A 14,625-nucleotide genomic window follows, 5' to 3' on the forward strand; every position below is an offset into this window, starting at 1 on the left:
CTTGAGTTAAGAAAACAATATCCTGAATTTTGAAGGGGAGAATTTAACCTGATGTTCCTCCCCAGGCCATTTAACAGACCAATTGAGAGCCATCCTAGAAGATTTCTTTCAGTGACTACTAGAAACCTGCCAGGATTCTCTAAGATTAATGCATATAAAACTACATTTTTTCACCTTAGTTATGGTCATTATGATGATAAAGCAGATAATACTATGTGCAGTAGTAAAGATAATATAGTACTAAAACATATGGTAAAGATAATAAAGCTTATCTTTATTTCAGAAATGCTAGAGTTGCCAGTAACATTTGAATTATAGAGACAACTGGGATAACAGAAACAGTTTAAACCAATGGAAATTGAAATCAGAAAATAGTAATTCTTTTGATGGAACAGACTGAGAAGCCAAATGGGGACTAGGGAGGCAAATCACCAATTAGCAAAAGCAGGAAGCTGCTACCACACTGCTGGGCTGGAGGGACAGGGGGAAGGCAGGGTTTATGGGCCCAGGGGTGGAACCCAAGTGGGCCTGTCCAGTGGTATCTGGAGCCAGGGAAGAGCTGTGGCCGCTGCTGGAGAGGCCTTATAGCATAGAGTGTGGGGGAGAAACACTCATTCTCCTTCCTCCTGCTCACTCTCCCGTCTTCCCGCTATGCCTGCTGTTGGCTGTCACGAGCCTGGGATACACAGCCTGCAGGAGTCAGCCTTCCCGCCGTATAGAGCAGAAACTGAGGGATTGATCTAACGGCAAACAGGCCCAGGACCCACACAGCACACACCTTGTGTATAAAGTGGTAAAACGTGGGATGAATAATAGTGTAGTTGGCTGGATCTATAACCGACTGAACAAGTAGTAGTTGTTGACTAAGGGGCAACAAAGGTCTTGGGTCAGCCTGGAGACCATCTCCAAGTGACAAGAGGTCTGTTATAGCCAACCCAGCTGGACAGTAGATCACTCAGCGAAATCGATCTTACGACCTTAGGCTGCTTTAAAACCCTGTGTTGGGCCTGAAGTGTACTCAGCACATAGGAAATAATTAGTCACACTATACTTTGTGCTGCTTAGATAATATCTGGAATATAGGTCATGTTACACTGGCAAAAACAAAGTGCATCCAAAGACTGCTATCTGGAACTGGGGCTGAAAATTATGTCCTGTGAGATATGGTTGAAGGAAGTAGGCATGTTTTACCTAAGAGGTGGAAAGACTATACGGGGTCTTGCCAGTGATCTTCAAATATCTGAAGGGTTTTGTCACATGAAAGAGATAATAATAATTGCCAGTACTGACTATTTAATAAGTTCTAGGTACCTAACTCATTTAATCGTCCTCACACCCCTGTTAAGGATAAGTATTATTGTACCTATTTTACAAATGAGAAAACTGAGGCTTGATAGGTCACGTAACCAGCGCTTGGCTTAAGCTTAGTCAAACCTTTCCGACTCTGAAGCCCATGTTCTTAACTACTATGCTTACCATATGTTGTTTTGCTAAACCAGGCAAGTAAGTACCAATGGGTTGAAGCTACCATGAGGCAAAATTTGCTAAACCAGGCAAGTAAGTACCAATGGGTTGAAGCTACCATGAGGCAAAATTTGACTTGGCGTAAGGATGATCCTCCCAATGGAAGTTTAACTTTCTTATTGTCTAATTATGGCAATGACTGCTTCTGGAAGTAAGAGCTTCCATTCACAGATGTGTTTAACCAAAAGTTAGTTATCTCGCAGGTTACTAATATCAAGAAGAAAAGTATTATTAAAGATAAAAAGGGGCATTTCATAATGATAGAAAAAATCAATTCAACAGGAATGTAACAATCCTAAATGTGTATACATCTAACCATATAGCTTCAAAATATATAAAACAAAAATTGACAGACCTAAAAGGAGAAATAAACAAATCCATAATCATATTTGGAGATTTCAACTCATCTCTGTTATAACTGGTAGAACACACAAAAAAGAAAATAGAAGAGTAGAACAACACAATTAGCCATCCTGATCTAATTGACATATATAAAATTTATACCCAACAACTGCAGAATACACATTGTTTCAAGTGCATGTGGAACATTCATCAAGACAGTTATCTAGCAAAGCTGCTGGAGAAGATACTTCTCGTTGAGCAGGAAGTTGGACTAATCAAATTTTAAGATCACTTTCACCTCTGAAATTCTAAAATTTACTCATCTTTTCCTAAGAATGTCACCCTCAGTCCAGCTTCCCCATTGTGTATTGCTGATAATGATGTTTTTTCAGCCATTTCCCTAATAAGAAAGAGGCTGTGGCGACATCTTTAATATTACATAAATGTAGGGTGTGTGCTCCTGTCCCTCCCCCAAACCTTGCTTATTCTTTTTTAAAAATTTTATTTTTCAAACTGAAGTATAGTTGATTTACAATGTTGTGTTAGTGTGTACAACAAAGTGTTTCAGATATATATATGTGTTCTTTCTCAGATTCTTTTCTGTTATAGGTTATTACAAGATATTGAATATAGTTCCCTGTGCTATACAGTATATCTTTGTTGTTCATTTGTTTTATATATGGTAGTGTGTATCTGTTAATCCCAGACTCCTAAGATATCCCTCTCCCCCATTCCCCTTTGGTAACCATAAGTTTGTTTTCTATGTCTCTGAGTCTATTTCTGTTTTATAAATAAGTTCATTTGTATCATTTTTTTTGGATTCCACATATAAGTGCTATAGGATATTTGTCTTTCTCTGTCTGACTTACTTCACTTAGTATGATAATCTCTAGGTCCATCCATGTTGCTGCAAATGGTGTTATTTCGTTCTTTTTTATGGCTGAGTTATATTCCATTGTATGTATGTACCATACAATGGAATCTTCTTTACCAATTCATCTGTCAGTGGACATTTACATTGCTTCCATGTCTTGGGTATTGTAAATAGTGCTGCTGTGAACATTGGGGTGCATGTATCTTTTCGAATTAGAGTTTTCATCTTTTCTGGATATATGCCCAGGAGTGAGATTGCAGGATCATATGGTAACTCTATTTTTAGTTTTTTAAGGAACCCCCATACCGTTCTCCATAGTGGCTGTACCAATTTACATTCCTGCCAGCAATGTAGGAGGGTTCCCTTTTCTCCACACCCTCTTCAGCATTTATTATTTACAGACTTTTTGATGATGGCCATTCTGACTGGTGTGAGGTGATAACCTCATTATAGTTTTGATTTGCATTTCTCTAATAATTAGCAATGTTGAGTGTATTTTCACGTGCCTGTTGGCCATCTGTATGTCTTCATCGGAGAAATGTCTATTTAGGTCTTCTGCCCACTTTTTGATTGGGTTGTTTGTTTCTTTGATATTGAGCTCTATGAGCTGTTTGTATATTTTGGAAATCAATCCCTGTCAGTCACATCGTTTCTCACTGATTCTTTTAGTTGAACATCTCTCCCATCTCTTCCCTTATTTATATATCCCAAGTCAAAGCCTCAGCCCAGCTCCTGATTCATGGCCCTCCTACCTCTGAATCACCTATCAACTCAGCAACCAAGACCAGCATCTTGTCCTGAGCTACCTTGCTGGAGCAGGCCAAGCCCTCACCTGTAACACACTACACCTATGAATCCATTTATTCTACTCTATGCCCCTCCAACGCCCCAGAGCTTACAGAGATAATCTACAACATAATAGGATTAAATGATTATAAGAGGACATCAAATGAAGGGACAATAAGTGTAGATAAAATAACATAAAATTAGATAAAGTGAGTACTCAAAATGCATGCTTCAGATAACTGATGGATTGCTAGAGGTAGACCAAAATTGGCTCAAAGGAGACTAGTGAGTCTAACTAGTTCAAGACCTTCAGTAGGCTGCTTCAGAACCTGAGTCTTCTTATCTTCTTCTACTTCTGGGTACTTCGAAGTCCCCCTGGAAAACATATCTCTCTTCCCATGTATGTTGCTTCATCCGTAGACTTTTGCAATTACATAGAGAATCATCCTCTTGTGATGATCCCAGTGCAGAGTTCAGAATGCTGTACCCATGAAGAACATGAGTTCAAAGCTCCCCAACCACCCCATATTCCAGCTGTTTCCTTATTTATTACTGGAATATGAATTTTTCCTACCTCCTAAGGTCCTTGGGTGGTTTAAGCGAGATAAGGTATATTAAGAGGATGGAGTCAATAGTTAGAGCTACTCACCCCTGCTCCTCTCTAAGTTCTTGACTAAGTGAGCTATACCCAGAGGAATCAGTAGCCAAATGGAAATGAACTCCATTGTTTTAAATTAACAACTGGATGAGCACATAATCTTTCCCTTTCCCCTCTCCCCACTTTGGAGCTTCTCTAATAATTTGCACTGAAGAACATGACTCAGAATAGGGAATTCTTGTTTCTTGCTCCCTTGTCTTAAACTGAGTCCAGGTTTGCAGATCAGTCCCTGAAGTTATCCTTCCAAACTCATAGATAAGAAAATCTGCCCCACCCACCCAGTCACAAGCAGAAGCTGGAATACTGTGGGTAGGGAAGATGTGAGAGATTTTTGAGGCAGGCAGGCCAGCAGGCCCAGGCAACTACTCTTAATGGCATGGAAAGAACTTCAAGAGAAGGCCACAGGTTATAAACAGCACTTCAAGACACAGTCACCTTGCTCTCCAGTGACCCGTGACTCAGTGAGTGACTTTGGCTATAACTAATCAAATTAGTAACTCATAACACAGAGACACACAAGGGAGGTTCTCAAAAAGCAAAAATTGTGGAGAGGGAAATGCATCTTCCTTCCACCTCCACAGAATGTAAAAGCACAGGGCATGAACTCAGCACCTAGAAAACACTTAGTAAATCATACATATTTGATATTTTCCACATGGCTGTTAGCATTATTTTAATATAAAATTGCTTTTCACAGTTTGTGCTCATTTATACTCCTCCCAAAAATTTAACAAAAAAAAGTTTCATCATATCTGTGCATATATACATCTTTACTTCAAAGATCTTATTGAAATTCTCTCTTAAAGAAGTATTTCCTACCTGATGAGAGCTAGTGCTTACTCCCTCTTCCTTTCACCAAAAATCAACAGGTTACTTTTCACACTCCCTGGTATCTGCGTATGTGGTTAATATTTATTTATTTTTAGCTATCATTCTAAGATAATTGGACAATTTGTCCTTGTGTCTTCCTGGTGCTCTCAATGTCACTTGTGTCTATTTTAGATCTCAGTTTTCTAGAGGGCAGGGAGGCATATCTGATTAATTCATTCAGCATCCACTGCACAGAAGGGTGTGTGTGTGTGTGTGTGTGTGTTAGAGAGAAGTATAAATATACTCAGTTCTTGACTATTTATAGGCAGAATCTAGGTCTTTTTTTTAAAAAAGTAATAGCATTTATCAAGTGCTTACTGGATTCCTGCCCTTTTCTGAGCACTTTACATGTATTAACTCATTCATCTTCAAAGTGTTGCCAGAGCTGTTCCAGGTCTTTGCTCAAAACACATCAACCCCCACCTTTAGCAGGAATAAACATAAATCTTTAAGTTAAGGTGTCCAGAGATAAGAAAGGAAGCTACGAACAAAAACAAAAAAACCAAACCCAGAGGACCTTCAAGATGGTGGAGGAGTAAGATGTGAAGATCACCTTCCCCCCAAAAAATATATCCAAAACAACTCCTACAGAACACCTACTGAATGCTGGCAGAAGACCTCAGACTTCCCAAAAGGCAAGACTCTCCCCACGTACCTGGCCATGTAGCTGACAGGGTCTTGGTGCTCTTGCCGGCTGTTAGGCTGGAACCTCTGAGGTGGGAGAGCCAAGTTCAGGACATTGGACCACCAGACACCTCCCGGCCCCGTGTAATATCAATCAGCGAGAGCTTTCCTGGAGATCTCCATCTCAATGCTAAGACCCAGATCCACTCAACGACCAGCAAGCTCCAGTGCTGGACACCCCAAGCCAAACAACTAGCAAGACAGGAACACAACCCCACCCATTAGCAGAGAGGCTGCCTAAAATCATAATAAGTTCACAGACACCCCAAAACACACCACCAGATGCGGTCCTGCCCACCAGAAAGACAAGATCCAGCCTCATCCACCAGAAGACAGGCACCAGTCCCCTCCACCGGGAAGCCTACACAACCCACTGAACCAAACTTACCCACTGGGGGCAGACACCAAAAACAACGGGAACTATGAACCTGCAGCCTGCGAAAAGGAGACCCCAAACACAGTAAGTTAAACAAAATAAGAAGACAGAGAAATATGCAGCAGATGAAGGAGCAAGGTAAAAACACACCTAACCAAACAAGTGAAGAGGAAATAGGCAGTTTACCTGAAAAAGAATTCAGAGTAAAGATAGTAAAGATGATCCAAAATCTTGGAAATAGAATGGAGAAAATAAAACAAACGTTTAACAAGGACCTAGAAGAACTAAAGAGTAAACAAACAATGATGAACAGCACAATAAATGAAATTAAAAACTCTCTAGAAGGAATCAAAAGCAGAATAACTGAGGCGGAAGAATGGATAAGTGACCTGGAAGATAGAAGAGTGGAAATAACTACTGCAGAGCAAAATAAAGAAAAAAGAATGAAGAGAATTGAGGACAGTCTCAGAGATCTCTGGGACAACAGTAAACGCACCAACATTCAAATTATAGGGGTCCCAGAAGAAGAAGACAAAAAGAAAGGGACTGAGAAAATATTTGAAGAGATTATAGTTGAAAACTTCCCTAACATGGGAAGGGAAATAGTCAATCAAGTCCAGGAAGTGCAGAGAGTCCCATACAGGATAAATCCAAGGAGAAACACGCCAAGACAAGTATTACTCAAACTATCAAAAATTAAATACAAAGAAAAAATATTGAAAGCAGCAAGGGAAAAGCAACAAATAACATCCAAGGGAATCCCCATAAGGTTAACATCTGATCTTTCAGCAGAAACTCTGCAAGCCTGAAGGGAGTGGCAGACATATTTAAAGTGATGAAAAGAATAAACCTACAACCAAGATTACCCAGCAAGGATCTCATTAATATTCGACGGAGAAATTAAAACCTTTACAGACAAGCAAAAGCTAAGAGAATTCAGCACCACCAAACCTGCTTTACAACAAATGCTAAAGGAACTTCCCTAGGCAGGAAACACAAAAGAAGGAAAAGACCTACAATAACGAACCCAAAACAAGTAAGAAAATGGTAATAGGAACATACATATCGATAACTACCTTAAATGTAAATGAATTAAATGCTCCAATCAAAAGACATAGACTGGCTGAATGGATACAAAAACAAGACCCATATATATGCTGTCTACAAGAGACCCGCTTCAGACCTAAGGACACATACAGACTGAAAGTGAGGGAATGGAAAAAGATATTCTATGCAAATGGAAATCAAAAGAAAGCTGGAGTAGCAATTCTCATATCAGACAAAATAGACTTTAAAATAAAGACTATTACAAGAGACAAAGAAGGACACTACAGAATGATCAAGGGATCAATCCAGGAAGAAGATATAACAATTATAAATATTTATGCACCCAACATAGGGGCACCTCAATACATAAGGCAAATGCTAACAGCCATAAAAGAGGAAATCGACAGTAACACAATAATAGTAGGGGACTTTGACAACCCACTTTCACCAATGGACAGATCAACCAAAATGAAAATAAATAAGGAAACACAAGCTTTAAATGATACATTAAACAACATGGACTTAATAGATATTTATAGGACATTCTATCCAAAAACAGCAGAATATACTTTCTTCTCAAGTGCTCCTGGTACATTCTCCAGGATAGATCATATCTTGAGTCACAAATCAAGCCTTGGTAAATTTAAGAAAATTGAAATCGTATCAAGTATCTTTTCCGACCACAACGCTATGAGACTAGATATCAATTACAGGAAAAAATCTGTAAAAAGTACAAACACATGGAGGCTAAACAATACACTACTAAATAACCAAGAGATCACTGAAGAAATCAAAGAGGAAATCAAAAAATACCTAGAAACAAATGACAATGAAAACACAACGACCCAAAACCTATGGGATGCAGCAAAAACAGTTCTAAGAGGGAAGTTTATAGCAATACAATCCTACCTCCAGAAACAAGAAACATCTCAATAAACAACCTAACCTTACACCTAAAGCAATTAGAGAAAGAAGAACAAAAAAACCCCACAGTTAGCAGGAGGAAAGAAATCATAAAGATCAGATCAGAAATAAATGAAAAAGAAATGAAGGAAATGATACCAAAAATTAATAAAACTAAAAGCTGGTTCTTTGAGAAGATAAACAAAATTGATAAACCATTAGCGAGACTCATCAAGAAAAAAAGGGAGGAGACTCAAATCAACAGAATTAGAAATGAAAAAGGAGAAGTAACAACTGACACTGCAGAAATACAAAGGATCATGAGAGATTACTACAAGCAACTCTATGCCAATAAAATGGACAACCTGGAAGAAATGGACAAATTCTTAGAAAAGCACAAGCTTCTGAGACTGAACCAGGAAGAAATAGAAAACATGAAAAGACCAATCACAAGCAATGAAATTGAAACTGTGATTTAAATTCTTCCAACAAACAAAAGCCCAGGACCAGATGGCTTCACAGGCGAATTCTATCAAACATTTAGAGAAGAGCTAACACCTATCCTTCTCAAACTCTTCCAAAATATAGCAGAGGGAGGAACACTTCCAAACTCATTCTACGAGGCCACCATCACCCTGATACCAAAACCAGACAAAGGTGTCACAAAAAAAGAAAACTACAGGACAGTATCACTGGTGAACATAGATGCAAAAATCCTCAACTAAATACTAGCAAACAGAATGCAACAGCACATTAAAAGGATCATACACCATGATCAAGTGGGGTTTATCCTAGGAATGCAAGGATTCTTCAATATACATAAATCACTCATTGTGATACACCATGTTAACAACTTGAAGGATAAAAATCACATGATCATCTCAATAGATGCAGAAAAAGCTTTCGACAAAATTCAACACCCATTTATGATAAAAACTCTCCAGAAAGTAGGCATAGAGGGAACCTACCTCAACATAATAAAGGCTATATATGACAAACCTACAGCCAACATCGTTCTCAATGGTGAAAAACTAAAACCATTTCCTCTAAGATCAGGAACAAGACAAGGTTGTCCACTCTCACCACTATTATTCAACATAGTTGTGGAAGTTTTAACCACAGCAATTGGAGAAGAAAAAGAAATAAAAGGAATCCAAATTGGAAAAGAAGAAGTAAAACAGTCACTGTTTGCAGATGACATGATACTATACATAGAGAATCCTAAAGATGCTACCAGAAAACTACTAGAGCTAATCATTGAATTTGGTAAAGTAGCAGGATACAAAATTAATGCACAGAAATCTCTTGCATTCCTATACACTAATAATGAAAAATCTGAAAGAGAAATTAAGGAAACACTCCCATTTACCATTGCAACTAAAAGAATAAAATACCTAGGGATAAACCTACCTAAGGAGACAAAAGACCGGTATGCAGAAAACTGTAAGACACTGATGAAAGAAATTAAGGATGATACAAACAGATGGAGAGATATACCATGTTCTTGGATTGGAAGAATCAACATTGTGAAAATGACTATACTCCCCAAAGCAATCTACAGATTCAATGCAATCCCTATCAAACTACCAATGTCATTTGTCACAGAACTAGAACAAAATATTTAACAATTTGTATGGAAACACAAAAGACCCCAAACAGCAAAAGCAATCTTGAGAAAGAAAAATGGAGCTGGAGGAGTCAATCTCCCGGACTACAGACTATACCACAAAGCTACAGTAATCAAGACAGTATGGTACTGGCACAAAAACAGAAATATAGATCAATGAACAGGATAGAAAGCCCAGAGATAGACCCACGCACCTATTGTCAACTAATCTATGACAAAGGAGGCAAGGATATACAATGGAGAAAAGACAGCCTCTTCAATAAGTGGTGCTGGGAAAACTGGACAGCTATATGTAAAAGAATGAAATTAGAACACTCCCTAACACCTTAAACAAAAATAACCTCAAAATGGATTAAAGACCTAAATGTAAGGCCAGACACTATAAAACTCTTAGAGGAAAACATAGGAAGAACACTCTTTGACATAAATCACAGCAAGATCCTTTTTTGACCCACCTCCTACAGAAATGGAAATAAAAACAAAAAGAAACAAATGGGACATAAGGAAACTTAAAAGCTTTTGCACAGTAAAGGAAACCATAAGCAAGACAAAAGGCAACCCTCAGAATGGGAGAAAATATTTGCAAATGAAGTAACTGACAAAGGATTAATCTGCAAAATCTACAAGCAGCTCATGCAGCTCAATATCAAATAAACAAACAACCCAATCCAAAAATGGGCAGAAGACCTAAAAGACATTTCTCCAAAGAAGATATACAGATTGCCAACAAACACATGAAAGGATGCTCAACATCACTAATCATTAGAGAAATGCAAATCAAAACTGCAATGAGGTATCACCTCACACCAGTCAGAATGGCCATCATCAAAAAAATCTACAAACACTAAATGCTGGAGAGGGTGTGGAGAAAAGGGAACCGTCTTGCACTGTTGGTGGGAATGTAAATTGGTACAGCCACTATGGAGAACAGTATGGAGGTTCCTTAAAAAACTAAAAATAGAACTACCATATGACCCAGCAATCCCACTAGTGGGCATATACCCTGAGAAAACCATAACTCAAAAAGAGTCATGTACCACAACGTTCATTGCAGCACTATTTACAATAGCCAGGACATGGAAGCAACCTAAGTGTCCATCGACAGATGAATGGATAAAGATGTGGCACATATATACAATGGAATATTACTCAGCCATAAAAGGAAACGAAATTGAGTTATTTGTAGTGAGGTGGATGGACCTAGAATCTGTCATACAGAGTGAAGTAAGTCAGAAAGAGAAAAACAAATACCGTACGCTAACACATACGTATGGAATCTAAAAAATAAAATGGTTCTGAAGAACCTAGGGACAGGACAGGACTAAAGACACAGACGTAGAGAATGGACTTGAGGACACAGGGAGGGTGAAGGGTAAGCTGGGACGAAGTGAGGGAGTGGCATTAACATATATCCACTACCAAATGTAAAATAGATAGCTAGTGGGAAGAAGCCGCATAGCACAGGGAAATCAGCTAGGTGCTTTGTGTCCACCTAGAGGGGTGGGATAGGGAGTGTGAGAGGGAGATGCAAGAGGGAGGGGATATGGGGATATAAGTATAGGTAGAGCTGATTCACTTTGTTATACAGCAGAAACTAACACAACAATGTAAAGCAGTTATACTCCAATAAAGATGTTAAAAAAACAAAAACACAAACCCAGATGGAACAATCTGGGACCAAGGTGGCAATGAATCTGACCTCCAACAGATATCTAGGTCCTTATTTTCTCTCCTCCTAATCTTAAAGAGGACAGAGGAAAGGAGGACATGGAAAGAGAATTTTCTCCTGAAGATGTTAGAAAAAGTACTAAATAAAGTGAGATGTGGGGGTTATCTAGTGATTTAGTTTATCCAGCCTCTCTTTTCTCCAATCCCCAATTGTAAGATAATTTACATTAATACGGGATGCCACAGATTGTGGTAGGGTAAAGCACCATTGAGATTTGGAATCAAACCTCGAGTGTGCATAAGTTGGCTCCACCAGTTAAAAGCCCTGTGCCTCTGAGTGAAACACTCGACCTCTGTAGCCTCAATTACCTTCAACAAAAATTGGGTATATTAACAATGCTGTTTTGCTGTATTGTAAAAATTAAATAATTCAATGTATGTAAAACAGCATGATATCTGGGACATAGGAAATATTTAAAAAGTTAAAACTATTAGTACTTAATATTAATAATGGTAATTTTACTTCACGTGGCATTGAGTACAGAGATCTACGGGAATCAGAAAAGAGAGACTTATTTCTTTTTCTTCTTCTCTTGTCCAGCTTCCTACAAGGAAATAAACACTCGCAACCTTAAGGTCCCAGGGACAGATGAGGTAGAGCTCACCTGCCAGGCTGTAGGCTATCCCCTGGCAGAAGTGTCCTGGCCAAATATCAGTGTTCCTGCCAACACCAGCCACACCAAGAACTCTGAAGGCCTCTACCAGGTCACTAGTGTTCTGCGCCTAAAGCCACACCCTGGCAGGAATTTCAGCTGTGTGTTCTGGAATGCCAATATGAAGGAACTCACTTCGGCCATCATTGACCAAGGTAAGAGCTGCCTAGCTTACCAGTCAGGGTTCAGGCAAGAAATGGATGGCACATTCAGAATGAGTAATATGAGGAGAGTGTAATAAAGGGACTATTTATGGAGGTGGGATTAGGATTTAGAGAAAGTACTAAAGGTAGTGCAGTGCACCTGGGGCTTCAAAAGACGGGGAGCAATTACCACCCTGGAGAGGCTACTGGAACCTGGAGAAGGGAGCTGTGGCCTCCGGTACAGGGATGCTGCCACCTGCAGCAACTCCAAAGAGCAGAAGCTGATGAATGGATACCACAACCTCGTTCTCCTCCCACCCTCCAGTCTCTTGCTGGTGCTTCCCATTGGCAGAGCCCAGGTGGAATTCCACTGACATGTTCATAAAGTCAGCCTCTCAGAGCTCAGAACTGCGTGTTGGAGTGGAGAGAATGGATCCAGACAGGAAACTGAAAATACCCAGCATAAAGGCTCATCATTGTGATTCAGGCACAGTGCTACGAGTCAGCAGTATGAATATTACTTTGCTGGCTTTGCTGCCAGCCAAGTGGTTTTAGGGTTTTCCAGGAAAACTGACCTCTTAAAAAAATCATTTAGAGCCTTCACTGGCTATGCTGAATCCCATACTTTAGAATTTCGTGCACCAGCAAAATTTCTGACAATTTTGGTAGTCTGACAATTTTTTTATCTGCCAAGAACATTCATTTGCCAAATAAGAGAGTTAACATCTAGTATCATAATCATTTCATAAGAGACAGGTCATTTTATCACCAGAGACATAAGTTTCCTATTGTTCCTATTGTTCCACAAACATCATGGGCTTAACCTCACTCTTCTGGAGGTCAGAAGTCTGAAAAGGGCTTCACTGGACTCAGGTCAAGGTGTCAACAGGATTGCACAGGCTCTAAGGGAGAATTCATTTTCCTGATTTTTCTACCTTCTGGAGGCCACCTGCATTCCTTGGCTCGTGGACCTTTCCTACAGCCTTCAACACCAGCAATTGCATTACTCAGATCTCTGCTTCTGTCATCACATCTCTTCCTTTAACTCTCTTGCCTCCCTCTTCCACCTTTTAAGGACCCTTGTGATTACATTAGATGCCTCCCCACAATACATACCTCAACCTGATAATTTAGGATAATTTTCCCACTTCAATGTCCTTAATATAATCACATCTGCAAAATCTTTCTGCTGTGTAGGGTAACTCATTCACAGGTTTCAGAACATGGACATGTTTGAGGGAGGTCATTATTCTGCTAGCATAACAATAAAGGATATAATCTCCAAATAAAGAACAGTCCCTAGTTATGATAAATTTGACTTTATAGAAGATTTGCTATGTTGTCATTATATTTCACTATTTGCCCTTTACCTTAGGTAAAACAGAGCCTATGATAAGGACTTGTGTGGCATGCAGGTATTTAGATGATGACCCCAGGGAGCAGAAGTGGGAGGTTTAGGAAATCAAGACAGGAAAGAAGGAAAAGCAGATAGAAGGGTGCATTATCAAAGTTGTTGGTGTGGACAATAGAAGCTTAAATACTCAAGGACCACCTGAGGAGTGTATAGATCATCTCCTAAGATGTTTACTCAGAGGGCTTCAGGTGGAAGGACTAATCCATCTGCTTTTACCCCCAGTGGTTAACAGTTGTCCCCAGGAGTGTTAACTTCCTTCTGCTGTGAACTATGCATGCATGTGGGCTGAGTGAGCTCCCCCCAGCATCTATAGCATCAAAGTCATTCCAGGGCAGAATGCAATGTGTCCACTTGAGGTGAATCACTGACCATGAAGTGAGTCAAGGCCCACCCTGAATTCTACCCAATCTGTGGCTGAAGTCAGAGGTGAAGCTGAGAGGAAGTGAGGCAGGACTACAACAGTCTATCCCTTGCCATCCATTCATGCCCTACATTAAGTCCACTGTTTCCGAGCCTTCAGGAAGGGAAGTAGCTACAATCTCTGCACAAGATGCATATACAAGACTTCATGGAACAAGTTACAGCTCCTGCTGCTGCAACTGATCCCAAACCATAATTGATGTTTGTCATTTCTCTCATCCACCATACATTCTAGATTTCCCTCACTCAGCATTTCAGATGGAATAGTTTGTTTGCCTGGAAGGTGGAGAGAAATAGGGGTTGGGGGTGACTCAGATTTTCAACCCTGAGAGACATGAGCCCGTAGTCACCTTGCGCTTAGCAGACTGAAGTTGCTGCAATTGCCTTTTCATTGTTATTACTGGGTATAGAAGTAACAAGACTCAGAGAATCAGTGGATCCCTGAGTTCCAGACATAGTCTTCCTTGCCTCCATTAGGTAGCAGCATTTGAGTTCTTCCTGGTAATCAAGATTGATTACTCTACCAGTGCAATGATTCTTTTCTTTGCCTGCTGGTCCGACAGTGGGTAGAGCTCA

At 39.7% G+C, this 14,625-nt stretch overlaps 1 protein-coding gene across 1 annotated transcript in view; it reads left to right on the forward strand.

Moving 5' to 3' along the window:
• Nucleotides 1–14,625, forward strand: part of PDCD1LG2 (programmed cell death 1 ligand 2) — a 57,032-nt gene that overhangs the window by 20,788 nt on the left and 21,619 nt on the right. The window contains exon 5 of the mRNA XM_068553986.1: nucleotides 11,961–12,227. Within this exon, the coding sequence (XP_068410087.1) occupies nucleotides 11,961–12,227 (267 nt within the window). The remainder of the gene's footprint in view (nucleotides 1–11,960; nucleotides 12,228–14,625) is intronic.

The sequence above is a fragment of the Eschrichtius robustus genome, chromosome 10 (genome assembly GCF_028021215.1).
Source record: "Eschrichtius robustus isolate mEscRob2 chromosome 10, mEscRob2.pri, whole genome shotgun sequence".
Taxonomy (NCBI): domain Eukaryota; kingdom Metazoa; phylum Chordata; class Mammalia; order Artiodactyla; family Eschrichtiidae; genus Eschrichtius; species Eschrichtius robustus.